The sequence below is a fragment of the Lycium barbarum genome, chromosome 2 (assembly GCF_019175385.1).
Source record: "Lycium barbarum isolate Lr01 chromosome 2, ASM1917538v2, whole genome shotgun sequence".
Taxonomy (NCBI): Eukaryota; Viridiplantae; Streptophyta; class Magnoliopsida; order Solanales; family Solanaceae; genus Lycium; species Lycium barbarum.
Window position 1 is genome coordinate 11,667,461 of NC_083338.1, and position 24,085 is coordinate 11,691,545.

Here is a 24,085-nt window from a genome sequence, read left to right on the forward strand (position 1 = left end):
TGATACTAGAGTCCGACACTTTTGTAACCTAAAAAAAAAAAAAAAAATTGGAACCAAACTAACCCATTAAAAAAAAAAAAAAATCAAACTAGGCTTCACGCACAGATTCTGTGCGTGAAACCCTTCCCTAAAAACCCCAACCCACCGCATGCACTCTCTCCTCTTTCATTTCCTCCATCTTCACCCTTTCAACACACTTTTGCACTTCCAAAAACATGTCTCAAAGTTTTGAAACTTCAATGTTTCCTATACAACCCGATATTTGCGAATGCAGTTATTACTGTAAACTAAAAACATCAAAGACCCAAGATAATCCGGGTCGTCGTTTTTGGCGTTGTAAACTGCCCGAAGTAAGTGTTTTTACATTTTTTAGTGGTTTTTTTCTTCACGTTATCCATATATTTTACTTTAAAAAACTGATTTTCTTATAATGTTTATAGGATATAGGCGGTTGCAAATACTTTCGGTGGGAAGATAGCATTCACGTGGATAAAACGGTGGCGGCGAAGTTTAAAAATCAAATTTTGGATAGAGATACCGCGACTTCACGTATCTCTAGAAATACCGCTATGTTGGACTCGGAATTTAAGCTTGTGGAAGCTGAAGAAAAAATTGAAGGTTTGGAGGTATTGCTCATCGATTCCGGAAAAAAAATGAAATTTTCTGAAGGCTAAACTTAGAGAGTCTCAACACGAGAAAATAGCTTTGAAAGAAAAACTTAAATTGTGGATGATTATTTGTACTATGTTGTTGTTATTCATTATTTACATGTATTTTGTTTATTAAGTTTAATATTTATATGGATTATGTTTTTTACAAGTTGTACCTTTTCCCCTATAATGTAATCTGCACCCTTTATGTACTAATTTATTTGTGTTTTTCTGTGAAATTGTCAATTAATAATAGACTTTAACAATAAACATTGAAGAATTAAAAACATGCCAAACTAATTCAAATTTATGACTTCATCATAAAATAAAAATACAAATTAACAGCCTTAGTCCGAAACTTAAATGACCCATAATCTAAGACAGTGAGCCTAAATAGGCCCTAATCGTCATCAGAATAGGAGTCCTCGATATCGTCCTCAGAATGATATTGGCGGTCTCTTAAAACACATTTTTTTCAGGAGATGTTAGTTCTCTACCGGTTGATGATGCTTGTTCTTCAGCCAACTTTAGCATGTAAAATCTACAACGTCTTGCCAGCATTCTGCTATTTTCTTTTCTAATCCTTTGTACGGCCATCTCGCAAGTTGCTGGACCTACTCGAGGCATGGTTAGTGAGTACCTTGTTGGGATTGGAGCGTTGAGATTTTTCAAGTCACGAACAAGACGTTCTGATTCAGCAATCCATTGTGACCATTCTAGGCGTAAACCGCAATAATATTCTCGCGGATCTGAATATTTCACACCGCAGAAATCATCATTACGTTCTACAAGAAAGTGCGGATTTAGCTCGTCTAGTTTGAAATCACTGGTATCACTCGAAAAACTGCTATGATTTGAACTCTCATCATCACTGCTATTTGATTCTTTTGGAAGAAGTAAAGACCAAGCTGAGTTTCTACTACTCGACATTGCATATGGCGTAGTCTAATAACAAAAGAAAAGGCTATTTATATAGTTGCAAACCCCCAAATACCCTAGGGAGGGTCTTTATGACCCTACCTACTTACTTTATTATAAGAAAATTATTAATCTTCATCGGACATTTCACAGTCCGAATCCCACTTGGATCTAAATCTTGTGCTACCATATTCTACCCTATGGTAACGTATTTGCATCCGATTGTTCTCTTTGCCAAAACGATTAAGACCAAAATTAAACTCTTGTGGAGTTCCGCGAGGCATTAACTTAACACTTTTTTTGGGCATTTAAGCCTTATTGAAGCTAAGTTTTGCTCCAGTGCTTCAGCCTCCCTAACACGCCAATTCCACTCCTCTCTCATTGTTTTATTATAATCTTGATTGAATCTTTTGTTAGGGTTATTTGAGTAATGAAAATCATCATCATCTAGTTCCTATGTCCTATCCATTGCTTCAAATATTTTTGCTGGGGTAAAACATGTAATAGAATCAAGATTTCCAAATTGGTTGTAGAATGTCATGATAACTCATTTTAAAGTGAATACTAGTTGTTTGTCAATCATGTTATATATATTCATGCATTTTTTTACCGTTTATTTGAATTAAATTCATATTACGCAATGTTCTTGTGTGCAATGGGACATGATTTGACAACACATTATGCATGCCAATTTCAACTTTTTTTTGATACCTAAAGGACCGATTTGACAACACAATGATGCATTTTTGACCGTTTATTTGAATTGAATTCATATTACGCAATGTTCTTGTGCACAATAGGACATGATTTGACAACACATCATGCATGCCAATTTCAGCTTTTTTATGACACCTAAAGGACCGATTTGACAACACAACGTTGTATTTTTTACCGTCCATTTGAATTAAATTCATATTACGCAATGTTCTTGTGCGCAATAGGACATGATTTGACAACACATCATGCATGTAAATTTCAGTTTTTTTATGACACCTAAAGGATCGATTTGACAACACAATGCTGCATTTTTGACCGTTTATTTGAATTAAATTCATATTACGCAATGTTCTTGTGCGCAATAGGACATGATTTGACAACATATCATGCATGCCAATTTCAGCTTCTTTATGATACCTACGGGACCGATTTGACAATACAATGTTGCATTTTTTACCGTCCATTTGAATTAAATTCATATTACGCAATATTCTTGTGCGCAATAGGGGTGAATATGAATCTATTTAAGAAGAATGTTGGACGAGGTAAAACCTCATCCATTTCATAAGTTTAAGTCTCTTAAGTCATTCAAAAAAACCTATCTTAAGTTCCTACAAAAAATGGCTCAAGATATTCCATCAGTTAAGGTTTCAATACATTGGGATGGTATTATCCTTGATGGCAATAGTACAGTTCGTTACAATAAAAGACCAAACGTTCATGTTAAATGTCCAGTTGAAATGTCTTATGAATCACTAGTCACTAACATATATGAAAAAATGAAAGTTAGTACAGATGAGTATGAAATCTCTATAACAGGCAAATATCCACAATCAGTTTTCAATAGTATAGTGCTTTATGGTAGGCATTATATCAATGATGATGATTCTTTAAGGGATTATTTGAATGCGCCAGAAGAATTAAAACATTTAGTCGCCCTTAATGTTCTGGAGATGTATGTTGAAAAGATACCCAGAGAGGTTTTGCAAGAGCAGCCCGGTCAAGCTAACACGTATGGAGATTTTATGTCTTACGGGGGTATTTTGAGTGGCCAGGTACCGCTGGAAAATCTTACCCAACAATTAAATCAAACTTGGTAAATATGCATTCTTATATTATTATTTTGTGCAGTAGCACGTGTTTATTGTATGTATTGGTAAATAACCATTTCTAAATCTTTATAGGGGTTATAGACCTGATACAAGTAATATTGAGTAGTCATCTCAATTTAGTGGAGCAAGTCATTATTATCAGAACTCTCAGTCCAGTGGAGCTGATTATTACAATAATTCTCAGTTCAGTGGAGCTGATTATTATAACAATTCCCAGTTCGGTGCAGCTGATTATTATCAAAACTCGCCAGTGGTATCACCTGTGGATGAAAGGCAGTCCTCCCAGTTTGGCGGAGTTGATCACTCTCCACACCATGCTTACTCCCCAGAACTAACCAGAACCAACTCACCACCACATACCACCTCCGATGGCTGAAAACCCAATTCCTGACAGCCCAATGCAGTGGCATTCTGACTATATTCCATATCTTGACAGTCTACAAGGTCGTGAGGATGCATTTGTCTTCACAAGAGATGATTATCAAAGTCACCAAAAAACGTGAATTCAACCAAAAAATCCCATGATTGATGAATGCGTTATTGCAAAGGGAATGCAGTTCACATCGAAAAAGATGTTGCAACGGGCTGTCAGAATGTATTGTGTAAAGGATATGAGGGAGTTTAAGGTTGATGACTCAAACAGATCGGTATGAAGGTTGATTTGTAAGCGACATACTCAAGGTTGTCGGTGGTTGCTTCCGAGAATTGCTAAGCCGGATGGTCTGTGGGAAATCACAAAATTTCACCCGAAGCACACTTGTGATATGGGACAAAGTTGAGCAGATCATTTTAATCTAGATATAAACATGATTGCTCATGTGTTACTTAAACATATTGAGGAAACTCCAAGGTAACTTATCTGACCATTTACATTATATATCTTATAGCAATTAAAATATCATTGCTAAATGTTGTTTGTTTAAACTTATGCAGGATACCTATCAAAACTTGTATTGGCATGGTCCACTCAAATTATGGTAAAATCATAAGCAAGAGAAAGGGATTTCTCGGGCGTAGACTTGCTTTTGAAACGATCTTTGGAACTTGGGAATCCTCTTTTCAGGCGTTGCCGGGGTATATGGCGGCTCTACAACATGCTAATCCTGGAACTGTTGTACAGTGGTGGCTTTTAGAGGGCAGAATTTTCGACTTCGTCTTTTGGGCATTCAAACCTAGTATTGATGTTTTTTCTCACTGCCGGAATGTGATATCGATAGATGGGACGCATGTATATGGCCTATATGACATTAAGCTCCTAATTGCAGTAGGTATGGATGCCAATGGGTCAATATTCCCTCTTGCTTTCACAATTGCCGCCAAAGAGAGCAACGATACATGGGGGATGTTCTTGACTCATCTACAAACTCACGTTATTAAGGGTCGTCAGGGCATATGTGTCCTATCGGATCGTCATAAAGGCATATTGCACAATATGCGTACTCTGGAAGGGTGGCAACCTTCACATGCTTACCATCGATATGGCTTAAGGCACTTAAAGGCTAATTTGCAAACAAAGTTTGCAAATGGCACTGTAAACAAATTGATGTGGGGGGCTGCGATGCAGCATCAACAAAGAAAATGGGCTGCAAAAATGGAGCTGCTAAAGGAAGTGAGTGAAGAGGCATATGTTTGATTGATGAAATTAGAAGTTGAAAAATGGACGTTTTATGCTGATAGAGGAAGGAGATGGGGCATGCTCACAACAAACAGCTCAGAGTCTTTCAATGGACCCTTCAAATTTACTTGAGGACTATCTGTCACCGCAATGGTAAGACTAACTTTCAGGCAGGTTGTAGAGCGATTTGCGGATAGGATAAGGCAGGCAAAAGCTATATTAGCCGACGAGAGAACATGAATGCCAAAGCCTTATAAAAAGATAGAGCACCATAGAAGAACGGCAGAGGGTCACCAAATGACCGAGTGTGACATCGTTCAACGAGTGTATGAAGTTAGAACGGGTTATTGCGACGGCAAAGGAAGAAACAAACATATCGTTATTGAGCGTACACAATCATGCACTTGTGGTAAGTAGCAAATGTACCACATGTCATGTTCTCATGCAGTCAAGTGCTTTGAGAGAATGGCCAGAAACGTAACTGATTATGTGGCGGAGGAATATAAGGTCGTAAAATACCTTAAAGCATACTCGGGCCAATTCCGTCCCCTTGGTGATCAATCTTATTGGCCAGCCGCGCCGTTTTCTATGATTGCGAACAAGAACCATATCCGTAAATTGAAAAAAAAAATAAGCTAACCCGTTATCACAATCAAATGGATGTTAGCGAAAAGACTTACTCTCGCAAGTGCTCAACATGTAGGCAATTTGGGCATGATAAGCGTTCATGTGGGCAAAACTCCCGTGGTGGCAGCACATTTGGAAGTAGAAAAGTGTCTAGAACTTGATTTGTTTTTTAAGTCTGTTGTAATTTAATGATGTATTTCGTTGCTAATGGAATGAAATATTTTTCAATTATTATGAACCTCTCGTCTTGAACCAATAAAGTACTTTCATAGCTTTGGGAATAAAACAAAAGAGATTAATCAAAACCCTATAAAATACGGCACTTAAACCTAAATATAACAAGTTTTCAAACGTACTTCGGAGCACTAAACAACACCTAAAACGACGATCCAAATGTATATGTATACTTGATGTAATAAGCCGATATTATTGTACACTAAAAAAATATTAAGTTCTATATAAAATATTTATATGCCGGTGTTTTGAAACGTGACTAATCTTCGGTCAAAGTATGCAAAAAACCTTAATTTTGAGTTTGATTTCCAGAGAATAAAGGTTGGGCTGGGGGGTTTAGGGACGGGTTTCACGCACAGATTCTGTGCGTGAGAGGGCCAAAATGCAAATGTACACTTTGGCCCTTTCACGCACAGAATCAATGCATGAAGCCTAGTTTGGCCTTTTTTTTTTTAATGGATTAGTTTGGTTCCCAATTTTTTTTTTTTTTTTTGGGGTTACAAAAGTGTCGTTCCCTTGATACTGTGGACAAAACCTTTCGGTTAAGATAGTACGATGCCTAATTTGGTTGGTGGATGAAAAGTTGACTAGCACACTTACTTAATGAGAGTCAAGAAACATAAAGAATATCAAACTTTTGTTGTGGCTAAAATTTTCTTTGCTTGTGAATGTGCCTTTGTCATCTGTTCTAAATTTTGGAGTTAATTCCTTTGTCATTGAAGTTTTGCAAATTGTCTGTTAAAGATTATTTTCATTTTTTCAGGTATAGTATAATCTTAACAAATCAAGAGTGATTTTAGTAGACAATTTCAAAACCGAGGTTATTGTTCAGGAGATTAACTCTAAACTTTGAGACACTATCATTATTTTTCCTGAATTACTTTGTTGTCTTATTTTTCTTTTAGCTTGTTTTGGTTAAGCATTGTTGTGCCGTCGGCCTATTGAAAACAACTTTTCTACCTCTTAAAAGATAGGCGTAAGGTCTATGTATGTGTATATATATATATATATCCTATCTTCTCTAGGCCCCACTTGTGAATTTACACTGAATATGTTATTGTTGAATTACTATAATTTTCTTTTTTAACTAGGCAAAACGCGTTCATGATGAAATACACAAGAGCAAAGGACTTACTCGGCTGCGAGGAGAAATTGAGGATATTGAGAAAGCAAAACAAGCATAATAGAAATTTTGGAATTTTAATTTTAACCTGCTTTATCATGACCATGAATTTTAAGGTTTTGATACACTTATTAAGAATATTATTAATAGTAAGAATTATCTGATTACATTACTCTTTATTTCTCCTTAAAAAAGTAATAAAGCTGAGATAGTTTTAGATAACTATTATTTCCTCCGTCCCAAAAAGATTATCATAGTTACGAAGTATTTGGAAAGTCAAAGAATATTTTCTTTGACCATAATTTTTTCAAATATTTTTGAAATATTTAAAATTGTTAACTATTGTGACTTATAGTAATACTTTTTATGTTGTTTTTAAATATTTATTTATTTTCAAAAAAATTAAAGATTTTATGATCGAATTACACCGAACATCAGTAAGTTCCCCCCCACCCCACCCCCCACCCCCTTCCCCCTCCCGTCGTAATCCAAAACATGATAATCTTTTTTAGACGGAGGAAATATATAAATCATCTATTGAACCAAGAGTAAAAAAAAAAAATTAAATATCAATGATATCTAAGCGAAATTTATTTTAAACCAAATTTACTTTGCAAGGAAATTACATTTCAACTGGCCGTTTGAGTTTGATTTTCTTTGCATTAACTCATACTAATCAATGGTTGTACTTTCAATAGCATTGAAACAACAACTCAAATCAACTAACAAGTCAAGTAGATTACTTTTTACAGTTACCAAAAACCTACTCTTATATGAGTAGCTATATACTTTGGTGTTTTACAAGAATATTGAAACGTCAATTCAAATGGAATGGCAAATTAAGGAATATTTCCAATTACAGTTTCCAAGAACCGACTCTTATTAGAGTTCAATCTCAAAAGACTTTTAGAGCCAGTTTGGATGGGCTTATGCCTACAAGCTACAAACAATTTATAAGTTAAGAAAAATAAATTGGGGTAGTCTAACTTTTTTTTTAGCTTATAAGTTGTTTTCAGCTTATAAGCTGCTTTAGATGAGTTAAGTCAAATGGGCCCAATTATTTTTTTGAGTTTATTTTAAGCACAAAATGACTTTAAGCTGACCAGCCAAACACTCAAAAAAACTGAAAACAGCTTATAAGCAACTTATAAGTCAATCCAAACGGGCTCTTAATTTAGGTAGCAGTTCAACTTTGATTATAGAAACCGAAGATCCAATTACTTAAACGACGACAAAACTCATCTAAAAATGTCTATCCATTATACCGTTCTCTTAATTCCACTTGCATTGAAGCTTTTGATTAATGTAATTACATGCAAGTTTACAAAAGGGGCTGGCTAAACGACAAACTAGGAAAAGCTGATGAGGAAACCTAATTAAAAACGAAATATATAATTGGGCACTCAAAGAAGGAGAAAATGGCGGGACACCACTGCCAAAAACATGAAAAAAAGTTGAAGAAAAAACATACCTCCATACCAAAAATGCCCCGAAAGGAAAATGAAAATATTGTAATACAACTTCAACTTCACATCATTTTGCATATTATACATCTCAAAGACAAACTTTAAATAGGAGTAACAATTCAAGGTTTTGAAGATGAAGATCAGTTAGACCCAATTGTTACTTAATTAAACAACAAATACAAACACAATAAGACTAGGAGCCTGTTTGGATGGGCTTATGTCTATAAGCTGCAAACAGCTTATAAGCTAAAAAAAATAAGTTGGGATAGTCTAACTTTTTTTTTTTGGCTTATAAGCTGTTTTCAGCTTATAAGCTGCTTTAGATAAGCTAAGTCAAATGGGTCCAATTATTTTTTTGAGCTTATTTGAAGTACAAAATGACTTTAAGCTGGCCAGCCAAACACTCAAAAAAAGCTGAAAACAGCTTATAAGCAACTTATAAACAACTTATAAGCCAATCCAAACGGGCTCTAGCTCTATTCATATCCGTAATTTTTTTTTTGCGACTGCCAAACACTCCAGCTAGCCACTGCACCCATTGCACACACTGCACCACCTACAATCATCCTCGATGCACCCACTGCACCAGCTACAGTAGGTAATGCACCCACTGCAGTAACTGCACCCACTACAGTACTCACTGCACCCACTATAATACCCACTGCACCCACTACAGTACCCACCTTCTCTAGGGTAGTAAAAGCAGAAGACTCCTCTTCACCAACAACACGAGGATCAGTTGTATTTTGCTCCTCGTGATGATCCTACAATTAAGGGTGACAAAATTAGCTCTTTAAAATATGATCCACCACACTCAGCTTAAGTTTTAGGTTGATCATATTGAAATGCTCAATCAAAATATTTGAAAAATGAACAGTTACCTAGCTCAAATTGATCTAGGAAAAAACTCTTGTTAAGATATGTTTAAATAAAACAATATTTTTGTTTAATATGTTAGATCGCCAATATTATTGAATTCATTTTTATTTAATGCTTAAAAAGTTAATTAAAAAAAAAATAGGAGTAAGTGAAAGGTAGTGCATACGCACACCGCCTTACCCCTAACTTGTGAGACTGTTTACGATAGATCTTAGATTTAATTAAAAACTGAAGTAAAAAAAAAATGGAGCAGCCCAGTGCACTAAGATTTCATTATGGGTGGGGTCGGCGAAAGGCCAGATCACACGGATTTTTTGTACGTAGTCCTATCTTGTATTTTTGCAAGAAGTTGTTTCCACGGCTTAAACCCGTGATCTCCTGATCACATGAATTTTAAAAATTCATGTATTAAAAGCAAATGCAATAATGAAAAACTCATGCTGAAAATAATGAAGAAGAATATAGTAGCAACAACATATAATGAATTATTTTGGATATGTCATATTTTGATCCGTTCAAATTCAACCCAATCTGTGCGTTTGACACACATATATACCTGCAAAAATTTGCGTTCCTGCATGGACACCATGGAACAAGCCTCTTCAAAAGTGGGGAGAGGCCACTTTGATGATATTATTTTCTTGACGGGCTCGTATTCACTAGGCAAAGCAGCAACAAGTTGCAACACCATGTCCGAATCTGATATTGGACTCTCGATTGCTGCTACAGAATCTGCTATGGATTTCAATCTTTTCACATAGAACTCAATGGTTTCATCATCCCCCTTTCTTGTGCTGTGAAATTGCTTTTTCAGCTGTTGAGCTTTCTTCGTTGGAAAACTCATTGTTATGCTAGTCTCCCTCTTTTTTTTTTTTTTTTTAATTCAACTGCACCTCCAAGGTTGAAGACCATAAAATATAGAGAAAATGAACAAAATGCTCCTTGTGCTTTAAGAGTAGGGTCAAAGTATTATGAGTAGTTTTTGTCCTTTGAGTTTTATCAAAAGTGAGGAGTTATGGTTTTTGTTGGACATTTATCCAAACTTTGATTTTTAAGCTTAAACGACATTGTGAGATTTTTTTATTTTTTTTTACTAAAAACACCAGGAATTTCAATCGAAAACACATAAATTACAATATAAAAAACTACCCCATACATAAAAAGAAGTAGACAAAAAATAACAATAATTGCGCTAAAATTAAGTTACATCAAACTCTTGAAATAAGGCACCAATTAGATAACTTTATCATAATTAACATTTGGCATTGTAGACAAAAGATATTCTGTAATCTTCTAATTAATAATAGCACTACAATACCATATACAGTATCTTATTTTGATAATATGGATGTATTTTACTACTCTTAGGGCTCGTTTGGTACAAAATATAAGGATAAATAATCTCAAAATTATATTTGAGATGAGTTTATTTCAAGTTTGATTGCAATAAAATTATGGTATAACTAATTTCGGGATTAGTTATTCCGAAATTATAGTATTATTCTATTCCTGTGAGAAGGTGGAATAATTAATTGCAGGATAAATTATCAGGAAATAACTTATTTCCAACCAAACGACCCCTTAATAAGAGTGAATCCAGGAGCTTCCCGTTAGCCAGAAATGACGGAGGAGCCCTCAGATCTCTCTTTAACTGCGTATCATTTCACATGTAATTTTGAAGACATTTTTTTTTTGTGCTGATTGCCCTTCATTTGGAGTGGTCTTTAATTTTTACCATTTAAATTGGTGGTCTTTAAATTTTGCTCTTTGCTTAATATTTTGAAGTTGTAGATTCAAATCTCAGCTCAATTAAAAAAATAAAAAATTCACAAGGTAAATATCTCAGCAATAAAATCTGTCCATACAAGTCAGAATTTTACAAATCTAAAAAAGTTAAAAACCATCATTTTGAGGGATGACAATTAAAGACCACCCCAAGGGCAATCCTGATCCTTTCTTTCTTTCTTGCTCTATCGCTTTTTTTGAGGGCCTCCCGACCCCATTGTCAATAGTGTTCTTTAGCGGGAGGTATGTCTCGGCTAATGCTTTTGTTTCAAATAAAAACATCTGCTCTCCAATCAGTCAAGTGGCTTTCAGCTCCTCCTTTCTTTAATTCACAGGCACAGGAGGTCAAATTCCGATTGTTGTGAAAGTTACTGAATGAATCTATTTCATTCTAATTCGATCGTCGAAGAAAAAAATAAATTGGATAAGGTTCATTCCATTCCTCTTCCTAGCCACTATCGTTTTCTTTTTTTCTCTTCTTTGTTTGTTAATCGGTTCCATTGATTTCTTGTTGCTTTAGGCACGGACCACAAACCCACGAACCTAATAATTGGATCCATGAGGAGACAGGAGAAAGTCATTCATTCCGGAAAAGTTTTATTATGTGTGAGATATGACATGTAATATTTGTGTGAGGGGTTCATTAAGTGACAAGTGGACTGTGGGCCTCTTCTCTACTTTAAGGCTAAGAAGAGAGAGAAATATAAAAGTGACATGATCCCAGCAGATTTGTGTTAAATAAAAATATATTAAATTGGGGGGACCACTTACTCTTTAATGCTCGTTCATTCCAAAGAGAAAAGGAAATGACTTTTCTTCTTCAGCTCAATGTTCCATCTTCTTCCTTCTCAACTAAATAATGGAAATTTTGTTCCAACTAATTTTTTCAAAAATTAAAACTACACGTCTAGCCATGGTAAATTAAACATGCAATTTCTTTGAAGATTGGTGTTCCAACTAGTTCCGGATCTTGATTTTTTCTGTCTAAATCTAGCTCAATTACTTGGATCTTATCCTGCCACTTCCATTTTATCCTGGTGGTATATAGGCAAAAGTCATAGATAGTCCCCTAAACTTTGTTACATTTTCCTCTGGAGTGCCTAAACTGAGGGTTGTACCTATTAAGTACCTAAACCAGTCCGAATTTGTACCACTTAGATACTTTTTTTACTATCAGCTACAATTATAGAGTGTGTGCAGTGTACTCGCGATGATGTGGCAGAATGTTAATTAGAAGATGACATGTGGCATTTTGGCCCACAATAATAATTAAAGGATGAATTATGAGAAAAGAAAAAATAATTTAAAAAGAAATAAAAACAACCATAGATAGAAAAATCATCAATCTACAATTAACCCACATGGATTACAGCAAGGAATGCCAAGATTTTTACCTATTTGAAGGATCACGATTGACCAAACAGAGTTGAATTGCAATGAACAAGTGTGTACAGAATTTAGGGTTTGAGACAAGAATTATTGAACTGACTTCAAAGATAGGGACGTAGACAGAGGGGGGAAAAGACCGATCTTTTCTCTTTGGTATGGTAAGTAATCTTTTGTGCAATTGTGTATTTGCCAAATCTGATCAGCTGGCTACCAATTTACCACTATGGAATATGCGCTTAAAAAATCAAATTTCTTGTTCTCTCTTCTTCTTTTCTTTTTGGTTTCTATTAGATTTGATTATTTCTTTTCTTTTCTTTGCTGTAAAATTCTTTTTATAATTTTTAGTATAGCTCTTCTTTCCCAATAAATTCACCCGCCACCAGCCGCCCATTGTCGTTCCCCTCCGCCGTTGTCGTCCCTTTAAACCCGTCATTTTTTCGTCTTCGTTTTTCTTTATTTGATTTTTAAATCTGATTGTTTTGTGATTATCGTTCATTATTTTCGAGCAGACGAAAGAGAGAGAGAGAAAAAAAAGTGGTGGCGGCCTCCATGTTTTCCGTCGAACAAGATAACAACGGTGGGCAATTATTGGATTCAAAGAAAAAGGAGGAGGAGATGGTGGTGCTGTGATGGTGATTTCCTGAGCTAAAAAAAAGATGAAAAGTTGGTTATTATTGGTGGTTGCATCAACAATGATGGTGGCTGCAGCGGCGGGGGTTGGTGGAGGAAATAATGACAAAAACTAACGAAGAAGAAGAGATTTTTTTAAAAAATCGGCTAAAATTATAACCTTTCACGCGCCTATGGTAAGTGCATTACACACATTTTCCACCTCAGCAAAAAGTATCTAAGTGGTACAAATTCGGACTGGTTTAGGTACCCAATAGGTACAACCCTCGATTTAGGTACCCCAAAGGAAAATGTGGCAAAGTTTAGGTGGCTATCTATGACTTTTGCCTGGTATATATGTACCAAAATAAGGGTCAGCTCTTCATTTTCTTATTTGAAAATTTGGCAACAGAATGTGATTGTACAAATACAATTTATTTGAAGAGAAAAAAAGAAGAAGAAATAAGTTCATAGATTTATACATTTAGAAGAGAGTTTCTTGTAACTTTACTTGACTTTTGGGTATCTCTTTGAGAGTGCACTGATCAACAATGGTGTATTTTTCTTTGGTGAAATTTACTTTACTTGATACTCACACACTATTATTTTTCAATAAAAAATCACCCTCACATGCCAAGTTATATTTGTCCCTCACCCACCATAAAACTTTTCTTCATTCCGGTCATTGAGCCCGGATTGAGGATTGATTACGGATTGCCCTTTTGAAGACACATAGTACAAAATCTTGGCCCACTTGAGTTCACACATTCCGTACAGAATGACAAGTGCAGGTCCAACTATACTTTTGGCCACTTATGGTCTCCAATTTTTCTTCTTCAACGTGTTTTCCCCATATTTAACATTGGAGGTCTTTTTTTATTTTTTTTGCTCATTTTTGTAAATGAAAAATGATCTTTCTTTTCTATTGCAAATTAAAATTGATCTAACTTTAGCATCAATTTTAAACCAAATTTACTTTGCAACTGAAATTACATTCAAATGGACCGTTTGAGTTTGATTTTCTTTGCATTAACTCATGCTAATCAATGTGGTATTTTCAATAGCATTGAAACGGCAACTAAAATCAACTAATAAGTCAAGTAGATTAATTTTTACAGTTACCAAAAACCTACTCTTATATGAGAAGCCGTATACTTTGGTCTTTTTCAAGAACAAGAACATTGAAACGTCAATTCAAATGGAATAGCAATTTAAGGAGTATTTCCAATTACATCTTCCAAGAACCTACTCTTATTAGAGTTCATCTCAAAAGACTTAATTTAGGTAGCAGTTCAAGCTTTGATTACAGAAACAGAAGATCCAATTACTTAAACGACGACAAACACGTCTAAAAATGTCTATCAATTATACCGTTCTCTTAATTCCACTTGCATTGAAGCTTTTGATTTAATGTAATTACATGCAAGTTCACAAAAGGGGCTGGCTAAACGACAAACTAGGAAAAGCTGATGAGGAAACCTAATTAAAAACGAAATATATAATTGAGCACTCAAAGAAGGAGAAAATGGCGGGACACCACTGCCAAAAACATGAAAAAAAAAATTGAAGAAAAAACATACCTCCATACCAAAAATGCCCCGAAAGGAAAATGAAAATATTGTAATACAACTTTAACTTCACATCATGTTGCATATCATACATCTCAAAGACAAACTTTAAATAGGAGTAACAATTCAAGGTTTTAGAAGATGAAGATCAGTTAGACCCAATTGTTACTTAATTAAACAACAAATACAAACACAATAAGACTAGCTCTATTCATATCCGTAATTTTTTTTGCGACTGCCAAACTTTCCAGCTAGCCACTGCACCTACTGCACACACTGCACAACCTACAATCATCCTCGATGCACCCACTGCACCAACTGCACCAGCTACAGTAGGTAATACACCAGCTACAGTAGCTGCAGTAACAACTACAGTACTCACTACTCTCACTACAGTACCCACTTTCTCTAGGGTAGTAAAACCAGAAGACTCCTCTTCACCCACAATACGAGGATCAGTTGTATTTTGCTCCTCGTGATGATCCTGCAATTAAGGGTGACAAAATTAGCTCTTTAAAATATGATCCACCACACTCAGCTTAAGTTTAGGTTGATCATATTGAAATGCTCAATCAAAATATTTGACAAATGGACAGATACCTAGCTCAAATTGCTCTATGAAAAAACTCTTGTTAAAATATGTTTAAATAAAACATTATTTTTGTTTAATATGTTAGATCGCCAATAATATTGAATTCATTTTTATTTAATACTTAAAATGTTAATTAAAAAAATAAATAACAACAACAACATAGCTAGTGCCTAGTGGAGTAAGTGAAAGGTAGTGCATACGCACACCGCTTTACCCCTAACTTGTGAGATTGTTTACGATAGATCTTAGATTTAATTAAAAACTAAAGAAAAAAAAATGAAGTAGCTCAGTGCACTAAGATTTCATTATGGGTGGGGTCGGCGAAAGGCCAGATCACACGGATTTTTTGTACGTAGTCTTATGTTGTATTTTTGGAAGAAGTTATTTTCACAACTTAAATTCGTGACCTCCTGATCACATGAATTTTAAAAATTCATGTATTAAAAGAAAATGCAATAATGAAAAACTCATGGTGAAAATAATGAAGAAGAATATAGTAGCAACAACATATGAATTATTTTGGATATGTCATATTTTGACCCGTTCAAATTCAACTCAATCTGTGCGTTTGACACACATATATACCTGCAAAAATTTGCGTTCCTGCATGTACACCATGGAACAAGCGTCTTCAAAAGTGGGGAGAGGCCACCTTGATGATATTATTTTCTTGAGGGGCTCGTATTCACTAGGCAAACCAGCAAGAAGTTGCAACACCATGTCCGAATCTGATATTGGACTATCGATTGCTGCTAGAGAATCTGCTATGGACTTCAATCTTTTCACATAGGACTCAATGGTCTCATCATCCCCCTTTCTTGTACTGTGAAAGTGCATTTTAAGCTGTTGAGCTTTCTTCGTTGGAAAACTCATTGTTATGCTAGTCTCCCTCTCTCTGTTTTTCTTTTTTAAAAAAAAAAATTCAACTGCACCTCTAAGGTTGAAGAATGAAGACCATAAAATATAGAGAAAATGAACAAAATGGTCCTTGTGCTTTTAATAAGAGTGAATCCAGGAGCTTTCCGTTAGCCTGAAATGACGGATTGATGAGTATCTCTTTACTCTTTGCTGAATTGTGGGCCCAAAATTTCACATGTAATTTTAAAGACCTTTTTTTGCGCGGATTGCCGTTCATTTGGGGTAGTCTTTAATTTTTATTCTTCAAATTAGTGGTCTTTAAATTTTACTCCTTCCTTAATATTTTGAAGTTGTAAATTCAAACCTCAGTTCAATTAAAAAAAAAAAATCACAAGATAAAATCTGAGTAAAATTTTATAAATCTGTCCGTACAAGACAGAATTTTGTAAATAAAAAAAAATAAAAAATCACCATTTTAAGGGGTGACAATTAAAGACCACCCCAAGGGCAATCCCACAAATTGCCCTTTTGAAGACACATAGTACAAAATCTGGGCCCACTTGAGTTCACACATTCCGTACAGAATGACAGGTGCAGGTCCAACTATACGTTTGGCCACTTATTGTCTCCAATTTTTCTTCTTCAACGTGTTTTCCCCATTTTACATTGGAGGCATTTTGTTTTTTTTTTGCTCATTTTTGTAAATGAAAAATGATCTTTCTTTTCTATTGCAAATTAAAATTGATCTAACTTTAGCATATGCATTTTTAAATCTTATAAATATAAATAGCAAAGTGTTTTTTTGGATGAATCAAAAGAAGCACATTCTTATAAATTAAAACGGATCTTTCTTTTCCATTATTATATATTAAATACGATCTAAATTTAGTATACCTCTGATCTCTAAATCATGCTGGACTTCACTTATAAATTTGAAAAAATTCCTAACTTCATCTTTCGAAAGGTTAAACTTTAAACCAATGATAAATTTTCACGAGGATATGGCTATATCACACGACATGTTAATTTAGTTCAAGGTGCTATCTTTGGGACACCAACTTTAAATATTTGTCTTAAGCTTAATTTCCATTGACAACATCATTGATTAAAATGATTTTTTTGTTTGAAAACTTTTTTTTTTTTTTTTGTTATGTTAAATCCTTTCATAAATTTTGTTGAGAACTGCATGTTTTATTATTAGTGATTCTTTTTCTACTCCATAAATAGCTTAGTAACATTAGATTTCTTATTTAGGATTAACCAATTTCTTATTTAGGATTAACCAACAATATAGATTAAAAATGATAGAAAACATACACTATGTTAAAAAAAAAAATTATTGATGTACTTTGACTTGACTAAGCGTTGCTATTTATGATATTTTTTAAGACAATCTGGTAGGTACGACTCCATTTTTCTATTATTAATCAAATATTTCACACTAAGTTTGATTGTATAATTTACAAGTTTTGTGATTCATCCTTACAAAAACTATTGGGCCTGTGCGTAGCATGATCTATCACGAGACAAAATGAGGGATTGAACAACAACATTTACTATACATTCCACTTTTTGGATTGGCTTAATACTTAGATGGACCCTTAAACTTGACATGTTTTGTAAGATAGGCATATAAACTTATAAGGTGACCAGATAGACACTTAAACTTACTCAAAGTGTATTTTTCAAGTTTTTCAGTTGTTTTGAAAACAAAAACTATATTTTTCAAACACTCACAATTTTCATGGCCAAACAAGCCCTAAATATATCACAAAATATTTTTTTTAAAATGCAAAAATAAGGCAAACGCATATACATGAGACTATAAATGTGCACTTAAACCAATAAATACTCGCTAATCGCAATTTTGCAGCTTTCAATTAATTCGGTTTTTTTTTACACTTGAATAATTAAAAAACAATAACTTTAACCAATAAAAATCCTTAAAAAAAGAAATTTCAAATTAAGAAATTTATTTTTTTTTAAGAATTTTCTTCTCGGCTTTACAGTTTTCTTAATTTGAAATTTCTTTTACACTTGAAATACTGAACTTAGAAATTTCTTAATTTGAAATTTCTTTTTTTTAAGGATTTTTATTGGTTAAAGTTATTGTTTTTTAATTATTCAAGTGTAAAAAAAAAACTGAGTTAATTGAAAGCTGCAAAATTGCGATTAGCGAGTATTTATTGGTTTAAGTGCACATTTATAGTCTCATGTATATGCGTTTGCCTTATTTTTGCATTTTTTAAAAAGAAAATGTGATATATTTAGGGCTTGTTTAGCCATGAAAATTGTGAGTGTTTGAAAGATATAGTTTTTGTTTTCAAAACAACTGAAAAACTTGAAAAATACACTTTGAGTAAGTTTAAGTGTCTATCTGGTCACCTTATAAGTTTATATGCCTATCTTACAAAACATGCCAAATTTAAGGGTTCATCTAGGTATTAAGCCTTTTGATTAAAGCAGTACGATGAAAGATAAGAAATTATTATTCGTGACCAGCTTGCAGCACTAAGCATGAAATCTATTGGTGGGTGAAAAGAAGACCTATTTTATGGTACTTTAATTGATTCCTCATTAGTAATTTTTCTTTTTGGATAATGCTCTCCTAATTATTCCTCTCATTACTTAAGGGCGAAGAATACTCTTGCCTTTCTTTAACACGGGTGTGAACGATTCGGCTCAATCAGTTATTTCAAAAACTTTATACCATCATATGTACTAATTTTTCAGTTGATTTATTGCAAATAATTAACGCTTAATACATGTATAGCCTCTTAAATTTATTAGTAATCCCTAAATCTCAATTTATGTGATATAGTTTGAGAAATGATTTTTTTTAAAATTTATGGTCTAAAACAATAAACATTTATTTCATTAAGGGTAAAAGAGATATTTTAAGTTGAACTAAATATATAAATGTATAATTCTTATTTACTAAAAAGAAAAATATATTACATAAATTGAGACTGATGAAGTAATAAATTTCATTTATACACTTAAATTACTATTTATTTCAATTAAATACCTGAATATATAATAAATTATTTCTATTAAACACTTTGTGTTAAAATTTTGAAATAAAATTTGTGTGTTCTATTAGAACTATGCCTGTCAACCGGTTCCAACCGGAACCGGACCGGTAACCGGTTAGGAAACCGGCCGGTTCCGGTTCCAAAACCGGAACCGCCTAACCGGTTCCGGTTTAACCGGTTCCGGTTAACCGGTTTGAAGGTCCAAACCGGAACCGGTCCGGTTTGGACTCGTTAAATTTTTTTTTTTTTTTTTTTTTTTTGTATTATATATATATATTATAGTATTTATTTGTATATTGTAGGTATATTTACATATGTTATACAATTTTATAATTAAAGTTTAAATATTTACTGACTAACAGCCTAACAGCAAGTCAGCAATACAGAATAATGCTTTTCATACACATATATATGTATAACTTACATATACTTATATATATGTACTATATACTTATATATATGTATAACTTAATATATATATATATATATATATACTATATGTACTTATATATATGTACTATATACTCTATATACTTATATATATGTATAACTTAATATATATACTATATATACTTATATATATGTATAACTTAATATATATACTATATATACTTATATATATGTATAACTTAATATATATACTAAATATATGTATAACTTAATATATATACTATATATATGTACTATATACTATATATAGGATAGCTTAATAGATATATAGGTATAACTTAATATATATACTATATATACATATCTACTATATATACAATATATACTATATATATTTATATAATATATATACTTATATACTATATATACTTATATATGTGTATAACTTAATATATATACTATATATACTTATATACATATCTACTATATATACAATATATACTATATATATTTATATAATATATATACTTATATACTATATATACTTATATATGTGTATAACTTAATATATATACTATATATACTTACTATATATACTTACTTATTATATATACTATATATACTTACTTATATACTATATATACTATATATACTTACTTATATACTATATATACTTACTTATATACTATATATGTACTATATACTATATATAAGTAAGTATATATAGTAAGTATATATAGTATACTTACTTACTTATATATGTGTATAACTTAATATATATAGTATATATACTTGTATATATGTACTATATACTATATATACTTACTTATATACTATATACTATATATACTTACTTATATACTATATATACTATTTTTTCTATATATACTTAAAATATACTAAGAATATACTATATATACTATATATACTATTTTTTCTATATATACTTATATACTATATATACTATTTTTTCTATATATACTATATATACTTATATATGTTTAAGTATACTATATAACTTAAGTATATTCTTAGTATATTTTAGGTATATTCCTAACTTAATAAAAGTAAAAATATAAACACAAATAAATAGAAGAAAGCTCAATGAGCCATATATTTTATTCATTCTTGGATAACATTTATTTGCAAGTTGTATTTTTTTTAACTTGCAAATAATACATGAGTTATACAAAAATAGTAGAATAATAAAATCACCAATTTTGAACCATTTCGTTAATTTCCCCCACATCATATTCGGTCATGGAAATATCTTCAAAGTCTTCCATTTGGTCCGGTCCACTAGCTATCAAATCTTCAATTTCTTCGTCTTCGCCTTGCTCCGCTTCTGAGTTTTGGTTGCGTCGCTCCGATCTAATCCAATCTCGAATGCACACTAGTACTTGCAAGCTAAAGCCGGATAATGAATGTCTATGGTCTCCAATTTGCTGTCTTCCTTGGCTAAATGCGCTCTCCGAAGCCACGGTTGATACTTGAACCGTAAGGATATCTCGAGCCATTCTTGAAAGTATCGGATAGCTTGCCTTGTACTTCTTCCACCATGCTAAGACGTCCACCTCATCCAGTTGGCTGATATCCACATTTGGCTGCATCAAATAAAAGTTAAATTCATCAAAGTTTGCAGTAGAAGAAGATAGAGGCTGTGAATGTAAAACTTTTAAACCCGACAAGCCCTTTTTGCTACTATGAGAAGTAGTAGGGCGTGGAGCAACTGGTGTAGCACGTTCTTCCAAACTAGTATAATGAGTAAAAACTCTTCTAAACTCATCATCAATAGCGAGATCGGCTTCAGCTAAAGATGGTTGAACTCCCTCTTCAATTTCTAAAAATGTATAAATTTGACTAACCAAATTTTTAGTATAAGACACTTTTAAACAAGGATTTAAAAGAGAACCCAATATAAATAAAGTTGGGATGGGAAAAAAATACTTCTTAAATTTGATTATCATTTCAAAAATAGCCACTTGATAATCGGGTTTATATTTATACTCTTGTAAAACTCTAGCTATTTCCGCTAAGTAGGCTAAAATTCCGGTTACCGTGGGATAGAATTGTCTAGAAAAAGCAAGAGTTGCATTATAAAAATTTTCTAAGAGTTCAATACATTCTTTAACATCTTCCCAATGCCTATAAGTTAACCAATCCTCACTATCAATATTATATTTGTTGTGAACTTGTTGTATGGGAATCCTATACTCATATGCTTGTTGTAGCATAATGTAAGTGTAGTTCCACCTAGTCTCAATTTCTACTTGAATTTTCCTAGGTCTAAGGTTATTTTCCACACAAGCATTCTTAAAATCTCTAATTCTTCCCCTATTAGCATTACAAAAAAGAAACGCAACAGCATTTCTAACTTTTTGAACAGAATCATCAAAATGCATAAGACCATCTTTAACAATTAAATTTAAAATGTGACAACTACATCTTACATGAAAAATATTTCTTAGAGGAGGGTTTATTTCTCTTTTTAAAAGACCAATTGCCTTTGTATTATTAGAAGCATTATCTAAAGCAATACAAAGTGTTTTTCTATAAATGTTAAAAAATCTCATTATAGTAGACATTGAATCGGCTAAAAATTTTCCATCGTGACGACCTTTTCCTTCGTCGTATAAAAAAGCTATAATTCTTTTTTGCATAACCCAGTTGTCATCAACCCAATGACATGTAATAGCAAAGAAATCTAAATGGTTAATACTAAGACCCAAATCAGCGGTAAGACAAACATTACAATTTAAAGAATTAAATACATGACGCAAATAAAATCTATATTTTTTAAACAAATCTATAACATCGGCTCTACAAGTACTTCTAGGAATACCCTCAAATAACGGGTTATAACAACGTTGAATGTAAGTAACAAACCCTAAACCCGAGGGAAAGGAAAATGGTAAACAATCATAAGCTACCATTTTAGCTACTTCTACGCGTTCTTTTTTCTTGTCATACTTAAAATTTCTACCAGTTCGTGGGTCTATCGTCATTTGAATCCCCCCCACATTTGAACCCGTTTGCTCTCCCCAAACATCCATATGTTTGGTTCTCATATGAGCATTTAGTGTACCCGTTCCACCATCCTTACCAGTTCCTTGCTTAAAACTAAATACTTGTCCACATAGGGTACATGTAACTGATTGATTTTCCCTATCCTTAGTCATAAATTTCCAAACTTTAGCTGTTGGCCTACGAGTTCTAGGCGGTTTGTCTTGTGTATGTGATTGTGCAGGACCTGTATCTCCTATAGGATTTTCGGGGGGTTGTGTTTCATCATCATCATCATCATCTAAGTCTTCATTAAAAGTGTCGGTAAAATGTTGTTGCATTGCCTCATGACCTAAAAGTGGATTATTTCCACCAACATCAATACCTAAATTAGGTGTTTCTTCCACAAATGTTTCCTCATTAAGCGCACCCCTAACAGTACGACTACTACTACCGGCACCACGTCTTAATCTCTTTGACATTATTAAATAGAAATAATTTAAATCACAATAAAATAAATTACAACAAATTAAATTGCGTAAATTAAATTTCAAAAAATAAATTGCTAGAATTAAATTGCGTAAATTAAATTTCGAAAAATAAATTGCTAGAATTAAATTGCAAAAATTAAAGATAGAGTTGGAACGAAGGTACCAAATTGCCGGAATAATTTCCAACAAAGCGAAGGCGGCTAGAATTGCAAATCCACCAAAGCTACTTCGGATTGTTGCAAAATCACCAACTCCACCAACAATATTATAATTGCAAAATTAATAATTGAAAGTTCAAACTATAATAAGACTTTGTGGCTAATTATTGCAAAGTAACTATAATTGAGAGATTGAGATTTGAGAGAAAGATGAAGAAGAGTGAATTGAAATGAAAATGAAGAAGGGTTTATATAGGGGTGGGGGAGGGGTTAAAGTGTTAAAAAAAAAAATTTGGGGGCCAAAAATTAAGAAAATGACCGTTTGGCAACGGCCATTTTTGCAAATGGACCGTTGCCAACGGTCCATTACCGAGGCCCAAGTCCAACGGCTCTTTTCTTTTTTTTTTTTTTTTTTTTTAACCGGTTTAACCGGTTTAACCGGTCCGGTTCCGGTTAAACCGGTTTAACCGGTTCCGGTTAACAAAAATTTGGAACCGGACCGGTTAACTAATATCCGGTTAACCGGAACCGGTTAACCGGTTATACCGGTTCCGGTTCCGGTTCCGGTTTAACCGGTCCGGTTACCGGTTAAAACCGGTTACACGGAACCGGTTGACAGGCATAATTAGAACCATGTTCATATATATCCTCCATTATATTTTGGATGAAAGACCAATTACGAGTCAAGACAAAAAACAAGACTTTTTCCTCCTATGTGGGTAACATCATATAGCTAACATGTAGGGGAGATAGAGTTGCTCAATTTCAGACGATAAGTGGATAAATTTCACCCACTTCTCTAAAAATCACTAGACGGCCTATACCCGTGCTGCGCACGAGCCCAACACTTTAAATTATAGTGTATT

The 24,085-nt window shown here is 33.2% G+C and overlaps 2 protein-coding genes across 2 annotated transcripts; both read right to left on the bottom strand.

Annotated features, from left to right (window-relative positions):
* Window positions 1-8,481: 8,481 nt before the first annotated feature.
* Window positions 8,482-10,416, bottom strand: LOC132626174 (uncharacterized). Its single transcript, XM_060340939.1, has 2 exons — window positions 9,898-10,416; window positions 8,482-9,226 (listed from the first exon to the last, which is right to left on the bottom strand). Exons 1-2 carry the CDS (start codon window positions 10,183-10,185, stop codon window positions 8,939-8,941), a joined length of 576 nt encoding a protein of 191 aa, XP_060196922.1. The 5' UTR covers window positions 10,186-10,416; the 3' UTR covers window positions 8,482-8,938.
* Window positions 10,417-14,687: 4,271 nt separating this feature from the next.
* Window positions 14,688-16,301, bottom strand: LOC132626175 (uncharacterized). Its single transcript, XM_060340940.1, has 2 exons — window positions 15,870-16,301; window positions 14,688-15,176 (listed from the first exon to the last, which is right to left on the bottom strand). The coding sequence occupies exons 1-2, from the start codon at window positions 16,155-16,157 to the stop codon at window positions 14,904-14,906; spliced, it is 561 nt and encodes a 186-aa protein (XP_060196923.1). The 5' UTR covers window positions 16,158-16,301; the 3' UTR covers window positions 14,688-14,903.
* Window positions 16,302-24,085: the final 7,784 nt, after the last annotated feature.